The following is a 23,257-nucleotide window of genomic DNA, read 5'->3' as shown; positions in this document are numbered from 1 at the left end:
AATCAGAGAACAAGAAGTGGTCAGGATCAGCTAATTGCTGGTAATATGTGTGTGCAAATGTGTCTTTATTTATATTTTTTTGTAATAATAAATAACTATTTGCCCAAATAAGGAACAGTTTATTCCTAATGTTTAATTGTACTATGTTCTCCCAGCAGTACCTCTGCACTTGTTCCCTCAGCAAACAAGGTTTTTTCTGCTGGCATCACACAACTCTTCTCTTTTATTCCCCTCAGCAAATCATTTTCCACTTGTATGCCCATCAGAAATCTTTTGTTGTACTTGCAGCATACAAGTTTTCTGTTCTGTCATAAAACTCTTCTTATCTTCTCCCAACGCACAACACAACTTTCCACTTTTATGTCCCTAAATCGAAGCACACAAGTGCCCCCAGCACGGCAATATCCTCTTCTCCCCCAAACATACAAGTTTTCTTTTCTTCCCCCAGAACAGACCTCTTCCTGCAGTCCCTCGGAGCACAATTCTTATTTCTTGCCCTTGTCATAAATACAACTCTTTTCTAGTAATTTTTCCAGCATGCAATCAGTATTACGTTATTTTATCAGCACACAAATTTACTCTTTTTTCCCAACAACACACTGTTCTCTTCAACTCTCAGTATAGTTTTTCTGCATATAGCACTGAGCTATCCTATTCCATGAACAAACGACTCTCATTATCTGTCCCCCAATATTCAACTCCTCTGTTCAGCCCCCAGCATGCAACATTTCTACTTTGTCCCCCCCAGCATGCAACACTTCTATTCTGCCCTCTCCCCCAGCATATAGCACTTATATTCTGCCCTCTCCCCCAGCATATAGCACTTATATTCTGGCCTCCTCCTCCAGCATACAACACTTCATTCTACCCCCTCCCCCAGCATGCAACACTTCTATTCTGCCCCCTCCCCCAGCATACAACACTTCTATCCTGCCCCCTCCCCAGCATACAACACTTCTATTCTGCCCCCTCCCCCAGCATGCAACACTTCTATCCTGCCCCCTCCCCAGCATACAACACTTCTATTCTGCCCCCTCCCCAGCATATAACCCTTCTATTTGGCACCCCCAGCATACAACACTTCTATTCTGCCCCCTCCCCAGCATACAACACTTCTATTCTGCCCCCTCCCCAGCATACATCGCTTCTATTTTATCTCCAGCATACAACACTTCTATTCTGCCCCCTCCCCAACAATATAACACTTCTATTCTGTCCCCTCCCCAGCATGCACCACTTCTATTCTGCCCCAGCATACATCATTTCTATTTTATCTCCAGCATACAACACTTCTATTCTGCCCCCTCCCCAGCATACATCGCTTCTATTTTATCTCCAGCATACAACACTTCTATTCTGCCCCCTCCCCAGCATACATCGCTTCTATTTTATCTCCAGCATACACCACTTCTATTCTGTCCCCTCCCCAGCATACACCACTTCTATTCTGCCCCAGCATACAACACTTCTATTCTGTCCCCTCCCCAGCATACACCACTTCTATTCTGCCCCAGCATACAACACTTCTATTCTGCCCCCTCTCCAGCATACACCACTTCTATTCTGCCCCAGCATACAACACTTCTATTCTGCCCCCTCCCCAGCATACATCGCTTCTATTTTATCTCCAGCATACACCACTTCTATTCTGCCCCAGCATACATCATTTCTATTTTATCTCCAGCATACAACACTTCTATTCTGCCCCCTCCCCAACAATACAACACTTCTATTCTGCCCCCCAGCATGCACTACTTCTATTTTTCCAATTCATATAACTTTTCTCGTCTCCACCTAACACTCAACTCTTCTATAGTGCTTCCAGCATACAAACTGTAATTAAATGTCCCAGATGTGGATCCACAAAGCTCTCAGCAATTTGTGCTGGGTAACCTGTAGAGCGTCGTTTAATGTGAACCCCAATTTTCCCTATGGACCCTAGGAATGGTGGATGTCACCTACGGGAACCCACAGGTCACGGCCCCCAGGCAAGTCCCCCCCAAGCAGCTGCTGATTATACGGGACAGTGGGCAGGTATACGCTGGTATGAAATCAGTGTGGTGGAAGGTGCAGAAGGGCAGCACGGATTCATAAACGGTAACTAACCCAAGGCCAGGGTCACAAGCGAACAGACAAGGTCCAATCAAGCTGGGTTGGTACACTGTAAACACATGTAAACAGATGGAATAACAAGGAGTGTAAACAAAACCTGTTGTTCATGCACCAGTCAAGGAACTAAGCAGGTTTAAACACAGGTCAGAGCGTGGTCAGAAATACAAGCATAAATGCACACACTCGTGTCACTAGGCACAGCTAGTCTGAAGTATCCATTAAGCTAGTACCTATTCGGGAACACTCACTTATATTTCATATAAGACAACACAAAAAAAACCTGTTCTGCGCTGAGCACTGACTCTTGGCAGCATATTACTCTTCTCTTCTTCCCTGATCAGACAATTCGGGTTAAAATGTATCAAGCTGAGAGTTTTCTGTCAGGTTTGAAAAACCAATCCGATTCTAGCTGGCATTTATTTAGTACATTCTACAAAATGATAGCTAGAATCTGATTGGTTGCTATAGGCAACATCTCCACTTTTCAAACCCGCCGGAAAACTCTCAGCTTGATACATTTACCCCCTCATCTCCTCTGTCCCATCACACAACTCTTGTCCTGTACTCTCTTCATCAAAAACCTTTTGACTTGTATGCCCCTCAGCCCACAACTCTTTTTGTACCCCAATATACAACTATTCGGCCCCAAACAAAATATTCTCTTCTACAGTACAGTATGAATCTCTTCTGTCTTTACATTTACAAGTGTTCGTCCTTCCCCAGCAACAATTCTCATCTCATCTTCTCTTATACCCACTCCAACATGCAACTCTTCTTTATTACCCACTCGAGTATTCTGAACACCAATTGTAAAGTCTTCTGTTCTGTGCAGCAACAAACTATTGTCTGTTTACCAGCAGATAACTGTACTTTCAGCCAGCGGTCAGCTTCTCTCTTGTGTCCCACAGCACACACTTCTCCTCCCTCTATGACATCTTTTTGGCCAGAATTATCAACCAATGATAGGTATACATTTTTGCATGCTTTATTTACAGGATAAGACTTTAATGTGCAGAGGAAACTTATATAGCTAAATAGCAGAGAATGTGTAAGGATTTATGTATTGAGCCATTTCAGTACATATATAAAAGTTACTGATTGTCCTTAAGGGACCAGAAGCTTTGGCTCACTACACTTGTAACCCCAGCGCCTTTCCGGCGGGTATTAATGAGCCGCTTTCCATAACTGTGTGCTGTGGATGCTAATGAGAGAGCAGGATAACCCAAGATGTGAATTTATCAAACCTGCTGGCTTCTAACAGGCTGTGCTCATGGACGCTGTGGTTAAGAAGTGCCAAACCTTCCATTCTTCTGATGAATATGAGGAAGAGAATAATGGGGAATTGTACATTGAGAAGAGTGCAGGACAGTTAAGATGTGTACAGAGAACAGAAGAGAGTGTGTCAGAGAGCAGATGGCTAGACAGAGGGTCAGGGATGGAAGGCCAGACAGGTCACATCCAATGTGAGTGAGGAGATCACAATACACTGGTGAAGAACTTGACATATTTTTATAATAATGCGTAACATTCAAAAAGTATAGGTAACTAACTAGTTATGAAGGGATCCTGTATGTGTAGCTTTAGAAATTCAACTGTGCATATATGTATAGACAACCAAACTAAGATAAGGTTTAGTGTAAGCATCTACTATATTGACCTTTCATTGTCTTTTCCCAGCGACATCCATATGTAAGAGATTTAAAAGTAGACAAGGCTTGTACCAGCCAATAGCCAATAATCCGGGAGTGCATAACATATAACTCATGGGCCAATGTTGCCCCCATAACACATGAATGTTTGTGGTCTGCTGCAAGTGATCCATACCAGCTGGGTACTCGCTTCAGTGCTGCCAACCAGGGAATGCATGTTTGGCTGTATTGTGGGAGAGGTAAGTGGACCGTGCCTCTCTTCCTCCCCCCAGGATTTGCATGCCTACTACTGGCTAATAAAACTGTGTTTCATTCCGGCTCTGAATCAATTGGTATTCAGAGGAGACAAATTTTATTATCTAATAGTGCTGTGTCCATCCTGCTCTGTAGACCAGCGAACACTGGAGCAGCGGGAGTCATTTGGAGAGGAATAGTCCTCATTTTTGGCATCAAATATGGCTTCAAGACATTATTGTTGCCACCAGACTTGGCACACTTTTCTCCATATGGTACCAGATATAACTGAGCATATTATTGTTAGCACCAGATATATAGCTCCTTTCTGGTGTCAGATATGGCTCCTCATGTTAATGTTGGTATTGGATATGGCCTCAGAATACTATTGTTAGTATCAGATATAGTTTAGCATAATATTAATGCATTAGAAGGCTCAGAATATTATTGGTGGCACCAGGTATGGCTAATTCTTTTCTAGTTGGCACCAGAAAAGGCTCACCATATTATTATACACCTTACTCTAGTTTTGCAGTATTTGAGTGTAAAATATCGCCCACTTTCAGGTGACCTATGCCCACTATTTAATAAATTCACACTTAGCTTTGGTGTGATTGTACTTTGCACACTGCAGTAAACAGGTCCAGATTCCTAAGTTTTGCTGTTGACTCCTACATTTTGACCATATATGTGATCCCGGGGTTAGTTATAGGCTTATGGGGGACATATGGAGTTGTCTTGTAAAGGGGATATATATATATATATATATATATATATATATATATATATATATAAATCAGTCGGGCAGTGTTTCTCCACACATCCACTACATTGCCAGGATTAGGAAGCCAGAGCTGCTGAGAGTGGGTGAGAATGTTATACTGCCCACCAGCATGCAGTCACCTGGCAGTTCTGCCCTCGCACAGATTTGAGTTGTTCGCCCCTGCTGTAGCATTATAGTATTTATAACATAAAAGGTAGGGCAACTGAAATAGAAACAACAAATTATACATATGAAACATACCTTTACAAATGTTATACATCCAATTTGTTTTTCTACTCCAAACACATACTAGTAGGCTAATTGGCTGCTATCAAATTGACCTTAGTCTCTCTCAGTATATGTATGTTAGGGAATTTAGACTGTAAGCTCCAATGGGGCAGGGACTGATGTGAGTTCTCTGTACAGCGCTGCAGAATTAGTGGCGCTACATAAATAGATGATAATGATTTATATTGCCTGTTGATCTGTGATGAGTGGTATTCGATACTTCAGTATGAGCATGCAGCCTGCCCTATTACTAATTCAGGGTACAAAACAATCTCTAAGAAACAGTGTAGTGAATATGAGAAGAGTGAATGACATGGGGAAACTGTGACCTTGTTATCTTAGAGGACTTGAAAACAAGATCACAGTGACAGCTAGGTAATTCATAAACCCAACAACTTACAGTCATGGCCAAAAGTTTTGAGAATGACACAAGTATTCACAAAGTTTGCTGCTTCAGTGTTTTTAGACCTTTTTGTCAGATGTTGCTGTGGGATACTGAAGTAAAATTACAAGCATTTCATAAGTGTCAAAGACTTTTATTGACAATTACATTAAGTTTATGCAAAGAGTCAATATTTGCAGTGTTGACCCTTCTTTTTGAAGACCTCTGCAATCCGCCCTGGCATGCTGTCACTCAACTTCTGGGCCACATACTGACTGATGGACGCCCATTCTTGGCTAATCAATGCTTGGAGTTTGACAGAATTTGTGGGTTTTTGTTTGTCCATCCGCCTCTTGAGGATTGACCACAAGTTCTCAATGGGATTAAGGTCTAGGGAGTTTCCTGCCCATGGACCCAAAATTTTGATGTTTTGGTCCCCGAGCCACTTAGTTATCACTTTTGCCTTATGGCAAGGTGCTCCATCATGCTGGAAAAGGCGTTGTTCTTCACCAAACTTTTCTTGGATGGTTGGGAGAAGTTGCTCTTGGAGGATGTTTTGGTACCATTCTTTATTCATGGCTGTGTTCTTAGAGAAAATTGTGAGTGAGCCCACTCCCTTGGCTGAGAAGCAACCCCACACATGAATGGTCTCAGGATGCTTTGCTGTTGCCATGACACAGGACTGATGGTAGCGCTCACCTTTCCTTCTCTGGAAAAGCATTTTTCCAGATGCCCCAAGCAATCTGAAAGGGTGTTCATCAGAGACAATGACTTTACCCCAGTCCTCAGCATTCCAATCCTTGTACCTTTTTTCAGAATATCAGTCTGTCCCTGATGTTTTTCCTGGAGAGAAGTGGCTTCTTTCCTGGCTTTCTTGACAACAGGCTATCCTCCAAAAGTCTTCGCCTCACTGTGCACTCACACCTGCCTGCTGACATTCCTGAGCAAGCTCTACACTGGTGGTGGCCCGATCCTGCAAGTGAATCAACTTTAGGAGATGGTCTTGACTTTCTTGGGCACCCTTATGCCTTCTTCACAACTATTGAACCTCTCTCCTTGAAGTTCTTGATGATTCGATAAATGGTTGATTTAGGTGCAATCTTACTAGCAGCAATATCCTTGCCTGTGAAGCCCTTTTTGAGCAAAGCAATGATGACTGCACATGTTTCCTTGCAGGTAATCTTAGCTATCAGGGGAAGAACAAATATTTCAAGCACCACCCCCCTTTTAAAGCTTTCAGTCTGTTATTCTAACTCAGTCAGCATGACAGAGTGATCTCCAGCCCTGTCCTCGTTAACACTCTCACTTGTGTTAACAAAAGAATCACTGACTTGATGTCAGTTGGTCCTTTTGTGGCAGGGCTGAAATGCAGTGGAAATGTTGTTTTTGGGATAAAGTTCATTGTCATGGCAAAGAAGGACCTTGAAATTAATTTTAATTCATCTGATCACTCTTCATGACATTCTGGAGTATATGCAAATTGCCATCATTAAAAACTGAGGCAGCAGACTTTGTGGAAAATAATATTTGTGTCATTCTCAAAACTTTTAGCCATGACTGTAATAGACTGCATAAGAAGTAATAACAGCCTGGCAAATTGTAAACTCATAAAACCCTGCCAGGAAATGTCACCATGCCTGCATAAATACAATCATTAGATATCCTGATTTTGATTGAACAGATCACATGCAAAGTTTTGGTGAAAATTTCCCAAATTGGCCAACCTACAGAGTTTGTATAATCTCCCAGTGTGTGCATTGGTATCCATTAAAAGTGACCCTAGTGCAGTGGTTCCCAAACTTTTTCAGTTTGCGGCACCCTTAGTGTCTCCATAATTTTTTCAAGGCACCCCTCAAAAATAATTACCAAGAAGTACCCTTTTTTTAAAAACAACATAATAGGTATTTAGATCAGAACAGAAATACTTAGTAAGTTGTTTGCAAAAATAATTCACATAAATCCAAGGGAAAAGAATATTTTTATATGTTTTTCAATTATATTTCTGTGAAAGAATAATTTACAGCTAATATTAAGAGGAATAAGATCAAACAAAATAAAACAACATGTACAAAAATCATCACACTGTGCCCATTCATGATCACACTGTGCCCCTTCATTCTCACACTCTGTGCCCTCCATCATCCACACACACTGTGCCCTCCATCATCCACACACACTGTGCCCTCCATCATCCACACACTCTGTGCCCCCTTCATCCACACATTCTGTGCCCCTCCTTCATCCACACACTCTGTGCCCTCCATCATCCACACACACTGTGCCCTCCATCATCCAAACACACTGTGCCCTCCATCATCCACACACACTGTGCCCTGCATCATCCACACACACTGTGCCCTCCTTCATCCACACACTCTGTGCCCTCCATCATCCACACACACTGTGCCCTCCATCATCCACACACACTGTGCCCTCCTTCATCCACACACTCTGTGCCCCCTTCATCCACACATTCTGTGCCCCTCCTTCATCCACACACTCTGTGCCCTCCTTTATCCACACACTCTGTGCCCTCCTTCATCCACACATTCTGTGCCCCTCCTTCATCCACACACTCTGTGCCCTCCTTTATCCACACACTCTGTGCCCTCCTTCATCCACACATTCTGTGCCCCTCCTTCATCCACACACTCTGTGCACTCCTTCATCAACACACACTGCGCCTTCCTTCATCCACACACACTGCGCCCTCCTTCATCCATACACTCTGTGCCCTCCTTCATCCTCACCCTGCCCCTCTTCAGCCTCACTCTTGCACTCTTCATCCTTACTCTGCCCCCTCCTTTATTCTTTTCCCCCTCCATTGCTGTTTCCTATCACCATTTGCCCTCCGTTTCTTTACTTACCATACTTGGCCTTCTTTCTTCTATTTCTTCTGTCTTTTCTTCTGTCTTCTTACCAATCTGGCGGTGTCCGGGACCCAGCATCCTCCTCACTCCTGCTGCTTCTCACTGAATATGTCGGGCATGATGACGTCACTCCCGACATTCAGTGAGAAGCGAGGTGGGAAGAGGATGCTGGGTCCCGGACACCGCCGGATTGGTGAGTATTTTTTTTTCTTTTTCCTGGCCACGGCACCCCTGTGACTGCTCCGCGGCACCACTGGTAGCAGTGGCGCACTCTTTGGGAACTGCTGCCCTAGTGTATGTTGCTGGAAAGGAATTAAACTCCAATGGGGAATAACTTCATATTCTCTGTGCAGCTCTGCATAATATAATTGACATTGTATAAATAAATGATAACAATAATTTAATAACATTGTTCAATGTGTAAAGACTGTGCTACAGCACATAGTGAGATGTCAGCTTTTATTTTTAATGTGCATTTTACTAGGGTGATAAATCCTTACTGATGTCGTTCTTTATCTCCTACACATCCATGCGGCCCTATTTCAAAGTGGGCATTGATAGCACAAACTGTAGCCAATCAGATTATTGGAATGTTCGCAGCATCACAGATATTTCATGAGATAAGTGCGCTGATCTTGTGGGAGGCAGCAATCTGTCTTCTCATGTAATTATATTAGTAAGGACAGGGCCAGTGCCATGATGTGTGTAGTGGAATGGAAGTAATCAGGAAGCCACAGACTGAGAGTTAGATAACGGATGGAGCAGGGGCCCTTAAAGTCAACAGTACAGATTAGGAATATGGAAAGTTCATACATACAACTAAGCAAGTTGCCATGTTCACATATACTGTATTTCATTTCGCACTACATTATATATTTTGATGATCGTTGTTTCAGCACAGTTGATTTGCAGTATAGTTTCTTAGGTTTTTGAGATCTTCTGTTAATGTTCCTGGTGATTTACTGTACTTATACATACCACTTACATTTTAACACAATATATTACATTTAAAGCAAAATTGATGGTAAACGAAACTGTCAGAAGCTTGAAATTTGGAGATGTTACGTGGTGTCTGCATAGATTGATAGATATTTGCAGAGAGCACCAGTAAATCTATCATTCTGCTCAGAACCAGCTCAATTGTTACACAGTTCTCGCCTCAGGGAGCAGACATCCCCAAACACAGGCATACTGAAGGTGCGCAATTGATCTGTACTTCTTCTTTTCAGTGGAGTTGTCACAGGAAATAATAGTTATTGTTCTGTCCCAGGAAAGATAAATGGCTTATGGCTAAAAAGTGAGTTAATGGAGTCCCAGGGAGAAAACACTTCATGTTTATGTGAGAGAAATCATCTCCTATTCCACACTATGGTACTATTATAGGTGATCAGCATGCAGTTCATCCATCCCTTGTCAGCGAGTATGCCAGGCTGTATGAGTCTCACAGTTCTGCTTATTGTCTTATAACATGTTACTCTTTCAGTTATGAGTCAAACAAAGCTCATGAGAGCAGAGGGTTCTGGGTAAGCGTGATTCGTTCTTAAATTGTTCTAGAATTGCGCTGTCTGAGTATGTAGATGGACAGGGGTACATATGTGGGGCCAAATACTGTTAATAAAATATGTAGTAGAGTCTATTGAGATGGTCAGGAAAGTGTGGGGGCCACCAGAATACCTAGGAGGGCTGTATCCAGCCTACAGACTTTCAGTTGGACTGACCTGTTCTTTAAATAGAACCGTGTCATTGTCTGACTGAGTTTCACAGTTGACATTCATGAAAAGTGTTGCACAAGGTGCTATAACAAAGCAGTCAGATGTTTGCTTTTATTTGTAGCCACTATCAGAAAAATTCCATTGATGGCCTGATTATCTTCCAAGTTTCTCAACATTTTCTTATCGTGTTCCAGTACCCCAATGTGTTTTTATATTTTGGATTTTGAGAAACAAGATACATATTTTTTTTCTTTTATAAGCCCTAATTGAGAATGATATGGATAGATTGTTTATTAGTCATTTACAGGCGTTGATTAGAAACTATTCCCAGTGAACTCTAGTTGTCATAAAACTAACTATTCACAAGCTTGTAATGTTGGTTCTCTATCAATCTGTGGGATTTCCTGTCCATTTTTAAACCAACAACTCTTTTTTTTCTTTCTCTACAGGTTTTCTCATTTGTTCATGAAGGCCTCTAGGAAGCAATGACAGACCCCTGGTCAACAGCTCATCCTGTTCCTAGATACATCTACTGTTTTGGGGACATGTCAAGGTGATATTTGTCAGCAGTGAGAATAACTCCCTTTGGGAGGGGGCTTGGAGGTGGACCCTGCCTTCTGCCCCCTTCATTCTGATTATTCATCTAGAGTGACATCATGCAGAAGCTCCCATGAAGAGGACACCACTGAGCTGAGATGGTTTTGCACACTTCCCCCTTTCCCAGTAGCTTCCTGTCATTCCTCCACTCCCTGTCTTGGGCACTAATTTTCCCTTGTGTCTGGCTTGGGGATCGTCTCCTGGCCTCTTTCTTGCCTACCACCTATGAGAAACGTCAGAGATCTGATGATCCCTGTTACTTTCAGGCACTTTGTATTATCATTACTACTCCAATTTACTTAGCCTTGCTTGTTTCATCTCTCCCCTTTGCGTTCATTGGCTTCCTGGTGTGGTCACCTCTCCAAGCTGTCCGTAGACCGTATATCTACTCACGACTGCAGGACAAGGCCAGGGCCACTGGAGCTAAGTTACTAACTGAATGGAGAGGAACAGGCAGCACCAAGAGCTTCTGTTTTGGCTCTGCCAATGTCTGCTTGTTGCCTGACTCGCTTGCAAGGTTTACTAACCTCTTTAACACTCAAGCACGGGCCAAAGAAATTGGCAGGAGAATACGCAATGGAGCCAGTAGGCCCCAAATCAAGATTTACATAGACTCTCCAACCAACACATCCATCAGTGCTGCAAGCTTCAGCAGCCTGGTTTCCCCACAGGGAACAGATGTCAGCCACCGTGCAGTCAACATGGGCATGAAGAGAACAACATCAATGGAATACAAAGGAGACAATTCTGGAGAGAACAGCAGCGAAGAGGGACGGGATGGGAAGAATGGTGGGGACGGAGGTGAAGGGGAAGACAGTCCATGTATTATTCGTATCAGCGGAGAGGACAGTGGTCATATCTCCGACACAGAGCCTGATGCCATGAGTGGACATGTAAACGTGGCATGTTTGGCTGAAACAGAACCAGACTTCCAAAAAAGCCCAACCCCTAACCACAAGCACAGGGAGGGGGATGGTGGGAGTCTGGACAGCTACACCACTTCTCGCGACTCACTAGTCAAGACCAGGGTGGCAGACGGGGCTACTGACCAAAGTGTCATTAATAACAAACTTCTATACAGGGCATCCATCATTAAGAAAGCTGCAGCCCGCAAAAAAAAGCATACGGATGATAACCTGGACCACGAAATATCTGCCTTCTTCCCAGCCAACCTGGACTTCCTCTGCCTGCAGGAAGTATTTGACAAACGGGCTGCAGAGAAATTGAAAGAGCAACTACACTATTATTTTGAGTATATTCTATATGACGTGGGGGTCTACAGCTGCCATGGCTGCTGCGGCTTTAAGTTCCTGAACAGTGGTCTCATGTTTGCTAGCCGCTACCCCATACTGGACGCTACCTATCACTGTTATCCCAACGGGAGAGGATTAGATGCGCTGGCCGCCAAGGGAGCTCTGTTTATTAAGGTGAGCAGTTGGTGTGTTTTATGTGCCATATATACTATATTCACTGTAGCGTAATATTGGATACAACCACTGCTCTGCATATCTCTTGCAATGCACAGGCTGCTGGATGACTCTCGATACACTATAAGTGGAATAGACAGATACAAAGTGATACTCAGATTGATGCATGTAACACTTAATGAAATCTGAATACATTCATCACTTCAATTTAGGAAGGTGAAGGTTAAAATGTTCATATATCAAAATTTTCCATAAAGCATTATACAGTCTAATAAACATCATTGATCACCCTAATTATTTTCAGTGCATTTCTATTTTGACTGTAATATAATTTTTGCTAGGCTGCTAAAACACAAGCACTCTGCTGTGTACAGTGACAACAAGTATTAATCTGAAGTGTCAAAGCACTCTGGTCCGAAACAGAGAAATATATGTGTATTAAGAGGATCAGCCATCCATTATACATTATTAACCATTTATACGGCTTTTGTGGGAAATTTAAAAAAAAAATTCTGATCTCGTTTAAAATCTTCCTATGGTTAATAATGTTTTTCACTGTCTTTTTCCCTTGTCCATCTTTGGAAGCAATTCAATTAGATGCAAGATTCCTCAAATGCTTTCTATAAAAATGGTTGCTTTTGAAAATAATTTACTATAAAAATTCTCCCACTCTCACATTATAAATAAGCCCTCCTATCCAGCTGTAGCCAAGTGTTCAGCTGATAGGGCCTAGTGGTTAGCACTTCTGCCTCACAGCACTGGGGTCATGAGTTCGCTTCCCGACCATGGCCTTATCTGTGTGGAGTTTGCATGTTCTCCCCGTGTTTGCGTGGGTTTCCTCCGGGTGCTCTGGTTTCCTCCCACACTACAAAAAAACATACTGGTAGGTTAATTGGCTGCTATCAAAATTGACCTTAGTGTCTCCCTTTCTGTCTGTGAGTGTGTGTCTATATTAGGGAATTTAGACTGTAAGCCCCAATGGGGCAGGGACTGATGTGAATGAGTTCTCTGTACAGCGCTGCGGAATAAGTGACGCTATATAAATAAATAATGATGATGATGATGATGATTTCTGGGAGGCTGTTAGGTCTTCCAGCTTGCTATCTCAGGAGGCTATTTATATGGCCTTGCTGCAGATAATATAGCACTTATGAAGAGGCACCAAGTCCTACACTTAATTTGTGGTACAGGTTGGATTAGAAATGGGTGAAGCTCCAGATTATCTCTCTTTGCACTTCTGATATGCAGGAATTCAGGATAGATTTCAGTACTTTCTCTTTCAACCACCAGTTTCAATACATAGGGACCTTTAGATACTGCCAGTAACCAAAAACGTAGCTATCCCAGAGTACTGCAGCACATAAGATCTGCTCAGTGCCTCTAGACAGAGCAACCTCTCTTCTCAAATACTTGATGAGTTGTTGGTGAGTGAGGAAACACCTTTATTTTTTATTAGCTGTGACCTACACTCAGGGTTAGTGCAGCTCCCTGTGCACCCCAACCTCTACAGAAGCCCACCCCCTAAGCTTCTTACCTTAAATGTGTGTGTGGGGGGGGCATCTGGTTCAGAAACGTTTATTCCAGTGCTTAATCCTTAAAGCTTTAATGTAGAATCAAAAAGAGTATAATAGTGTACACAGTGTAGTAAGTAGATTACTTAGTAATGAAAAGCACTCACCCACTGTTGGTAATATCAATGCTTTGGACAATCTTACACCAATGTCCACCGGTGGTTGTTACACACAACGAAGCTGAATTCTGTGTGAAATGCATCAAGTACCAGGATCATAGTGTCTCTTGGGTTGTCTCTTTTCATAATATCATTTGTGTTCCAAAAGAAAAAGAGAACATAGCCATAGAGTACACTGTCTGATAATTAAGGGCAATATGAAGCGATGGAATAAACTTTTTTCTGAACTAGATGAACCACAGAAGCAAGGTTGTAGGCTTCTCTCTTCCTGGCTGCTATCCTTGATATTCTACATTCTGTCCTTTGGCGTCGGTTACTTTTCTGTTCTATTAGGGGGAACATCTTCTGTCCAATGGGGAATGAAGCACAGGCTGTGGCACCATAGCCCAGCGCTGTATTCTCTGCCCATCACCAACATGGAGGAGCAGTAGCCACCACATTCACAGGTAAACAGATGTCAGCTGCTGCCCCCAATATCAGAAGATGACGCTCAGTATAAAATGTCACTCATTATGTGTTTTAAGGGCCCCCTAAACCTTGGCAACTTAGGAGACCCCCTAGGGTGCCTTGTGGAAGCACATGCCTTGGCTTCACCAGTGAAGGGCCAACTACCATGTTGGGCTGTTCTCTGAGTGTAAGATCCTTCAACACAGCCACAGTCTGAATACAAGAACAATCAACTCAGTTAAACTTCTAATAGTCTTTCATACAATGGAACAATACAACTGCTTGTGAGCTACTTTGGGAGTCATCAAGAAGTTATTTTCATACATACATTGCGGTGCATGGCGGTAGCCATTTGCACTTCTCACCAAATATCCCTCAAAATAAAATCTCTGAACAATTTGGAAATCGAGACATTGTAGGCCAGGTTTTGATCAATCCAGACATCCCAAGGCATGAGGCTCCGCTCCTAAAACACAACACCCCACCCATGTTAAGTTAGCCTATATAAAACAGCTTTCTATAAAAACACAATAATCACTAACTCATTTTAAGACACAGTTTCCTTACTGGAGCCCCGGTGTTGTTATTGCAGACATTCAAACGGCCACCTGACCTTCTGTTCTGGTGACCAACATAAAAATGATAACCCATTCTGTCGGATGGGAACCCTTCAGGACTGCTGCCCGGACACTATTCTTTGTTCCCCTTCAACATTATCCATACAGTGCCGCCTTTTACTAGGGATAACCAATAAGCACCCTCCCCTTAACCACAACTCAGACTGTGACAAACTCAACTTATCACAATGCAAGCATAATTATCTCCATTCTTTATCATTATTATTCAGTAAACTTATTGTTTATTTTTTATCTTTAATCATATCATTTTTTTGCTTGTTTTTTATTTTTATCGTCTTACTTCTTTATGACTATATATTATTTTTTAGAAAGGTACAAATAGGTCACAAGCTGTGTACCATACATTTAATAAGTACAGTTCAACAAACTTTATTTTCTACCCCTTCATAACTTCTAAATAGGTGAGCTGGGTGGGGTTACATCCAGGGGTTCTGCTAGAAAGCGTGAGCAGGCCCTTTGATTTTATATGTCACTACAACATCGGACATGTACACAGCTCACCCCCTCTCTTCCCTTCCTTCATCTAACCTGCCTATCCCTGGCTACCTAGACAAATATCTCTACTGGTCCCCTTACAGGGGAAGTCTCACAAATCCTCTTTTTAGCAACGAGGTAGACTACCCGCTGCCGTCATGGCCCGCCTGCTGACTCCTATCGGGTGCTTAACCACCAAAATAGAGATTGTCCAAGTAAAATAATGACGTCGGGTAATTATAATCTACATGATATTCTGTAGCCCAGACACCAAAACAAACCTACAAACCCACCTCTATGAACATAACCTCAGAGAAACTCTGTAGGGAGATCTCAAACCTTCCTACCTGCACAGTGACAATGTCTGATCTTGCACCTTACAGTGATTCCAGTACTAATTGAGTTGAGAGAGACGTCATTACATTAGGATACACCAGGAAAATATAATTCTAAAATTTAAACTTTTACTTTGAATTTCTTTTAAAAAAAAATGCTTTCATTGTTTCACAAATACTTAATTGAAATATAAAATTCAGATAGAAGAAAACAATTAATTAGTAAGACAATAGGTGAAAGGAAAATTAATTAGTGTTTTAAAAGTTGCCCATAGTTTCTAAAGTATGTAATTATTACTATGTCTGATTTTTTTCTGTAGTAATGGTGCCTTATTAGTATCTTATATTCCTTTCTGTAAGATTATTGTTAACTTGGCTTCTCTTTTTATTTCGAGAAAAAAATCACCGTTTAGATCTTGACAATACATGCTAGGTTTCATATGATTAGTAGAACAGTTATAACTTGTAATGTATGGTCCTATTGTCACATTTAATCCACTTCTATGGTTATTATACTGCAACACAGAGCATGTAGTTTCTTTCAGTATTTTGTAATCGACCTCTAGTGCGAGACGATGAGGTCTTAATAGTGTGTGCCTTTATCAATAAGCGCTATACCCAGTAGTATCTGGATGAATAGTTATCTCTTCTATATTATTGGATTAGAGATTCAGGTATTAAGACCTTCTTGTTCCTCTAACGCAGGTCTTTGAGGTGAGGTAGCAATTACATTTGTTACAGATCTTGTTTTACTTAAAATATATTTTGTTACAGAAATACTTTATTTGTTCAGTGGTTTACTTTGTTCATCGTATGAGGGTAATAATAGAGAGGTTATATTTTATTTTGTATTATAATGGTTATTACAATAATATATTTATGTTATCAATATTCTACTGTTCAAAACCTCTGTATTTCAGTATTTATTGGCTTAAGCTTAGTTGTCAGCATAGAGTACCAATTTTTTTTAATGTCTATTAAGTAGTTCCCTGTGATTCACTGGACATGATGTATAGTAGCCGGCTCCTGTCCAGGTTTATTCTATCTAGGAGTGAGTGTGCATAAGGGTTTTCTTAATATATTGAAATAAGATTTTGCACATATCACTAGATTTTACTTTTCTTGTCCAACTACTTTAAATCACAAGATGAGTACTGGTCCCTCACGTCATTGGTTTGTTGTGCACACAAATGATTCCGCTAGAATCACTGACTAGGGCGTAGGGGAGAACTCCATAACTCTGCTGCAGTTATCCCTGTTTTCAAATTGGTTAGCTGAGCTATCCAGGACACATAATAGCTAGGTACTAAATTGGATTGCTAACTGTCTTGATAACCATTATTATTCAGACTTTCATGAAATTACGGTTCTTGTGTCACGCATTTCGCTGCTTGCTTTGTCCAGGCAAGTGATTCCAGTACAAATGTTTTGCTTACCACTGCTAGACATTGAGCACAGAGATGCAAGGGTGTAATTGCCAAGATATAAATATGATTTTAAGTGTGTCGATATATAACACAGAGAGCATCCCAGTGATCGAAGTACAAAACAGTGAGCATCCCAGTGATTAATATAAAATACAGAGAGCATTCTATGGTCCAAGATATAAGACAGTGAGCATCCTAGTTACCTTGCTATAATACAGAGGGCATCTTAACGACTGATATACAATACAGAAAGCATCTTAAGAAAAAATATACAATACGGACAGCATTCTATTGACCAATATACAATATGCAGAGCATTCTATTAACCTCTATATAATACAGAGAGCATTCTATGGTCCAAGATATAACACAGTGAGCATTCTAGTTACCGTGCTATAATACAGAGGGTATATTAACAACTGATATACAATACAGAAAGCATCTTAAGAAACAATATACAATACGGACAGCATTCTAGTGACTAATATACAGTACGCATAGCATTCTATTAACCTCTATATATTACAGAGAGCATTATTCTGATCTCTATACAATACAGGCAACAGTTTAGGACCCTCTATACAATACAGAGAGCAATCTACTGAGCATTAAACAATGCAGGGAGTTTCCTAGTGACTGATATACAATACAGAGAGCATTCTAGAGACCTCAATACAATACAGTGATATTCTATTGACCACAATACAATACAGAGAGCATCTTAAACGAGTGAGTGATAAAAGTTAAAGAGAGCATCTTAATAAACAATTCACATAAAGAGAACACAATAGTTATCTCTCTACAAGACGGAGAGCAGGGAAGTTATGCCATGATTTTGTGAGGAGGTAAAAATGAGTGGGCCAAGTTCAGCATCTTTGCCTTGAGTTCCAAAATCTCTAATTTTGCCGGATTTTAGGCTCTAAACCGCTTCATCAGTTGACCCCATAATTTATTTTTTTTTGGTTTTTTTATGTTTGTTGGGCGGTTTAACATTAGCATTTTAAATAACTTTTTTACATTTTATGACCCCAAGAACACTGCCTCAATGTTGGCACACCCCTGCTGCTCCGATATTAAAACGCCTGGGCACAGCACACAATAGTGGTGAATGTAGCAACAATGGGGCCATTGCAGAAGATCAATACCATACAAATACACAGCCTCATTTACAGGCTATTTATTATAAATAAAGCGATAGGACTTGTGTTCTCTCACTGCTTCTCACGCTAGAAAATCTCCTGTGGACTTAATTTACCAACACGACCTGACCCAGGCAGCCAGGGGGGCGCTCAGCCGCCTCAGCGACACTGACTGTCAGCGGTAACAGTGAATGACTTCGCCATTCCAGTACGAGGGGATCTGCGCATACAGCACCCCATTGTCATTTCACCCATGTGCTGTGGAATGGGGAAGCTTGGGCTGGGGCTTCCAGTGGTACTTTGTAGGAGAAGAAAAGAAGAACATGTTTATACATAAAAAAAATAATAATAAATATTTTAATAATAGTAACATATTAGCAAATGAAAACATGCTTTATTTAAATCAGTAAAGCACTTTTCACTTCTTATCTCCTGCCATCGCCATTCTGAGATTAGGAGGATTATGGTACCACCACTGTCCTTGTTAAATAGCCTTCAGATGCATTGCATGGGGCGAAGGGCTACCAGTAGTCCTTAATAGATAGGGAGAAGCCCTGACTCCGGCTATAACACACAGGGCCTGATTCATTAAGGATCTTAACTTAAGAAGTATCTTATTTAAGACTCCTGGACAAAACCATGTTACAATGCAAGGGGTGTAAATTAGTATTCTGTTTTGCACATAAGTTAAATACTGACTGTTTTTTCATGTAGCACACAAATATCAACTTTAAATTTCAGTGTACAAATAAGCTATCAAGTATATGTGTGCTACATGAAAAAAACAGTCAGTATTTAACTTATGTGCAAAACAGAAAACTAATTTGCACCCCTTGCATTGTAACAGGGTTTTGTCCAGAAGACTTAAATAAGAAGTTTCTTAAGTTAAGATCCTTAATGAATCAGGCCCACAGTTTTCACCTGATATGGTGCTTTTCTAAACCCCTTCAGTTGTGTGTAAATACATTTAGGTAACGTAACTTTGCATTTAGCGTAATTTTTGCTACACTTAGCATGTACACAACTAATATCCATATTTTGATTTGCACTTACACCACATGGTGCTTTGAAGTCAGGGGGTTTCCCAGTACAGTCAGTACGTGCATATACAGGTTACACCTTTTGAGAGGCGTCGTACTTTGGGTTACACACATGTTTAGCTATATCCTTTAGGTGGTGTACAGTATCTTCGTGCGTCTATAAGACAGGAGCAAGTTTACTAGTTGATGATGTTGACTGCCTGACATATCTTTGCTCCAGACACCTCTATGCACTTTGCTTTAGGTTACAAGTATTCTAAGATAGGTGCTACTGAAAATACCAACATAAAAGAACAGAGTAAGTACCGATGTGAGTAGGGATGAGTGTGGGGTATATAGAGTAATAGTAATGGTTCTGTAAGTGTTGTTATGAATACGCAATACTGGAATTATAAACACTTTAAATCTATTGCATAGTGTATATAGGCTTTATAGGAATACATGACTGGTTGACAGAATAAAATTACCATAATGCTTATTTTTAGAGTCAGCAACGGCAAATCCCCATGAAAAGCTATGGATGACATGACCTGGAAATGCTTATACCAGATGCATTGTGCAAAAGGCTCCAGTTTGCCCTGGTTTTCCCAACACTGTCCTGTTTTGATAGTAGAAATTGTTAACTCAAAATTATTACAACACTAGAAGTTAGTCTCTTGCTGTATTTACTGGATTAGAGGGGATATGTTTTACAATGGCGCCCAAAGAAAGATTTAGTGATATTTTTATAGACTGAGCAAACCTTATTTATGTGTTGTGGGTGTTCCAGTTTTCTGTTTCAGAATTATTAGATTGCTAATATTAGAGGACTGTTTTGTCCTGTGATGTGTTTCATCCTTACCTGTCTATGCAGTTTAGGTGTGTGTGTGTGTATATATATCTATACCTATATCTATATCTATACCTATATCTATATCTATACCTATATCTATATCTATACCTATATCTATATCTAAAAACATCTATAAAAACAATGTACCATGCTGCCTTTGTTGCCGCTCAAAACACTCTGCCATGCTGCCTTTGTTGCCGCTCAAAACACTCTGCCATGCTGCCTTTACTCCTCCCTCCACTCTCTGCCATGCTGCCTTTACTCCTCCCTCCACTCTCTGCGATGCTGCCTTTACTCCTCCCTCCACTCTCTGCCATGCTGCCTTTACTTCTCCCTCCACTCTCTGCCATGCTGCCTTTACTCCTCCCTCCACTCTCTGCCATGCTGCCTTTACTCCTCCCTCCACTCTCTGCCATGCTGCCTTTACTCCTCCCTCCACTCTCTGCCATGCTGCCTTTACTCCTCCCTCCACTCTCTGCCATGCTGCCTTTACTTCTCCCTCCACTCTCTGCCATGCTGCCTTTACTCCTCCCTCCACTCTCTGCCATGCTGCCTTTACTCCTCCCTCCACTCTCTGCCATGCTGCCTTTACTCCTCCCTCCACTCTCTGCCATGCTGCCTTTACTCCTCCCTCCACTCTCTGCCATGCTGCCTTTACTCCTCCCTCCACTCTCTGCCATGCTGCCTTTACTTCTCCCTCCACTCTCTGCCATGCTGCCTTTACTCCTCCCTCCACTCTCTGCCATGCTGCCTTTACTCCTCCCTCCACTCTCTGCCATGCTGCCTTTACTCCTCCCTCCACTCTCTGCCATGCTGCCTTTACTTCTCCCTCCACTCTCTGCCATGCTGCCTTTACTCCTCCCTCCACTCTCTGCCATGCTGCCTTTATTCCTCCCTCCACTCTCTGCCATGCTGCCTTTACTTCTCCCTCCACTCTCTGCCATGCTGCCTTTACTCCTCCCTCCACTCTCTGCCATGCTGCCTTTACTCCTCCCTCCACTCTCTGCCATGCTGCCTTTACTTCTCCCTCCACTCTCTGCCATGCTGCCTTTACTACTCCCTCCACTCTCTGCCATGCTGCCTTTACTCCTCCCTCCACTCTCTGCCATGCTGCCTTTACTTCTCCCTCCACTCTCTGCCATGCTGCCTTTACTCCTCCCTCCACTCTCTGCCATGCTGCCTTTACTCCTCCCTCCACTCTCTGCCATGCTGCCTTTACTCCTCCCTCTACTCTCTGCCATGCTGCCTTTACTCCTCCCTCCACTCTCTGCCATGCTGCCTTTACTCCTCCCTCCACTCTCTGCCTTGCTGCCTTTACTCCTCCCTCCACTCTCTGCCATGCTGCCTTTACTTCTCCCTCCACTCTCTGCCATGCTGCCTTTACTCCTCCCTCCACTCTCTGCCATGCTGCCTTTACTCCTCCCTCTACTCTCTGCCATGCTGACTTTACTTCTCCCTCCACTCTCTGCCATGCTGCCTTTACTCCTCCCTCCACTCTCTGCCATGCTGCCTTTACTCCTCCCTCCACTCTCTGCCATGCTGCCTTTACTTCTCCCTCCACTCTCTGCCGTGCTGCCTTTACTCCTCCCTCCACTCTCTGCCATGCTGCCTTTACTCCTCCCTCCACTCTCTGCCATGCTGCCTTTACTCCTCCCTCCACTCTCTGCCATGCTGCCTTTACTCCTCCCTCCACTCTCTGCCATGCTGCCTTTACTCCTCCCTCCACTCTCTGCCATGCTGCCTTTACTCCTCCCTCCACTCTCTGCCATGCTGCCTTTACTCCCGCTTGCTTCCGTTCCTTCACTTACCTTTTCTATCGACTTCTTTCTTCTCTTTTCTTCTCTTTTTGCTTCTTGCTTGCCGACTCCTCTCTGCGCCGCTCCTCACGGAATGTCGGGCGTGACGTGCTGACGTCACACCCGACATTCAATGAGGACGGAGCAGGGAGGAGGACTGCCGACGCCACGGACATATGAGGTTTTTTTTTGTTTGTTTTTCAAGGGGCCTGCACCACTCACCAACGAAATAACCAAAGCACTGGTGGCTTAACATTACTGTCAGTGCAGCCAGGTCAACACAATCCATGTAACAGGAGTAGCAGCAATGGATGAAACAATGGTAGACAACTGTATAGTATGCTGGACAACTTGGGGCTCTGTACTATGTTGGATGATTTAGATCTATACAATATGCTGAACAATCAATGATTATATGTATGCTGAACAATTGTGGGCTATATGCTGGGTAATTGAGGGCTATACAATAACATGGGAAATTTTGGAATATCTAATATAATGTACACATTGGTGTCATGCTAAATAATTGGGACTGCATAATACACTGGACAGCTGGGAGCTCTAGTTGGTGCTATATATTATGTTGGTCATTTGGGTATGCTATACTACACAGCACGGCATTCTACCCTGGACTAAGCTTTTTCTGTTTTGCCATAACACGTCCCATGGATCACACAGCAGACCTGATGTATGTCAGTTTGTGGAGCGCATCTTGGGTGATATTGTTCTGTACATGCCCAGAAGGTGATCGTACGCTTATGCAGACTTGCCCAATTCTGGCACTTACACCCGCGCCTGGAGAGGCAGGATAGGGTAGGGAAGGGGCGCTATAATGTACGTGTACAGTTAGGGCTTATTTACACAAAAGTGGCTCATGCAGACCTACACAGGTATACGCCAGTTAGAAGACATGTCTTTTACACCTGCTACAGGGTAGATACAAGCTAATGACGCTGACGACTTGTGGTAGACCAGGCTTCTATGTGTACGGCTCTACATAGAGATGGAAATACGCTATGTTTCCATGCTCTTTTTTTTTTTTTTTTTTTAAAGTTTTATTTTTGAGAAGGTCAATAATGAGCATCAGTCCAAGACAAAATCTGTTACAATCAGGTTATGCATGTTCAGGGACTAATACAATCATTGTAATAATAATAAATAATAAAAAGAGTTTTGATATTGACCAAGTTTTAACTATAAGAATAGAAGGAAGAAGAGACAGAAAAGAGAGGATAGTCAGAGAAAAGTGGGCAAGATAGATTAGGAGGCGGTGTGGCAGGCCGCCAAAAGAAGAAAAGAAAAAGAAATCCATGCTCTTTTTTTTAACAGTACTTTACACCAATATTGCCAACATCTCTGCGTCAGGCCCATCGTGTATACTTGTAACTCTCACAATCGGTAATTA

General features: G+C 42.2%; 1 protein-coding gene across 3 annotated transcripts in view; it reads left to right on the top strand.

Moving 5' to 3' along the window:
• The window catches only part of SMPD3 (sphingomyelin phosphodiesterase 3), a 118,549-nt gene that overhangs the window by 81,810 nt on the left and 13,482 nt on the right, over positions 1–23,257 (top strand). For all 3 annotated transcript variants that reach the window (XM_075188919.1, XM_075188917.1, XM_075188918.1), the window contains exon 3: positions 10,460–12,034. In XM_075188919.1, the coding sequence (XP_075045020.1) occupies positions 10,706–12,034 (1,329 nt within the window). In that variant the 5' untranslated portion in view covers positions 10,460–10,705. The remainder of the gene's footprint in view (positions 1–10,459; positions 12,035–23,257) is intronic.

The sequence above is a fragment of the Mixophyes fleayi genome, chromosome 10 (genome assembly GCF_038048845.1).
Source record: "Mixophyes fleayi isolate aMixFle1 chromosome 10, aMixFle1.hap1, whole genome shotgun sequence".
Classification (NCBI taxonomy): Eukaryota; Metazoa; Chordata; class Amphibia; order Anura; family Limnodynastidae; genus Mixophyes; species Mixophyes fleayi.
The sequence above is the reverse complement of the archived record's forward strand: the minus strand, read 5'-3'. Positions and strand labels throughout refer to the sequence as shown.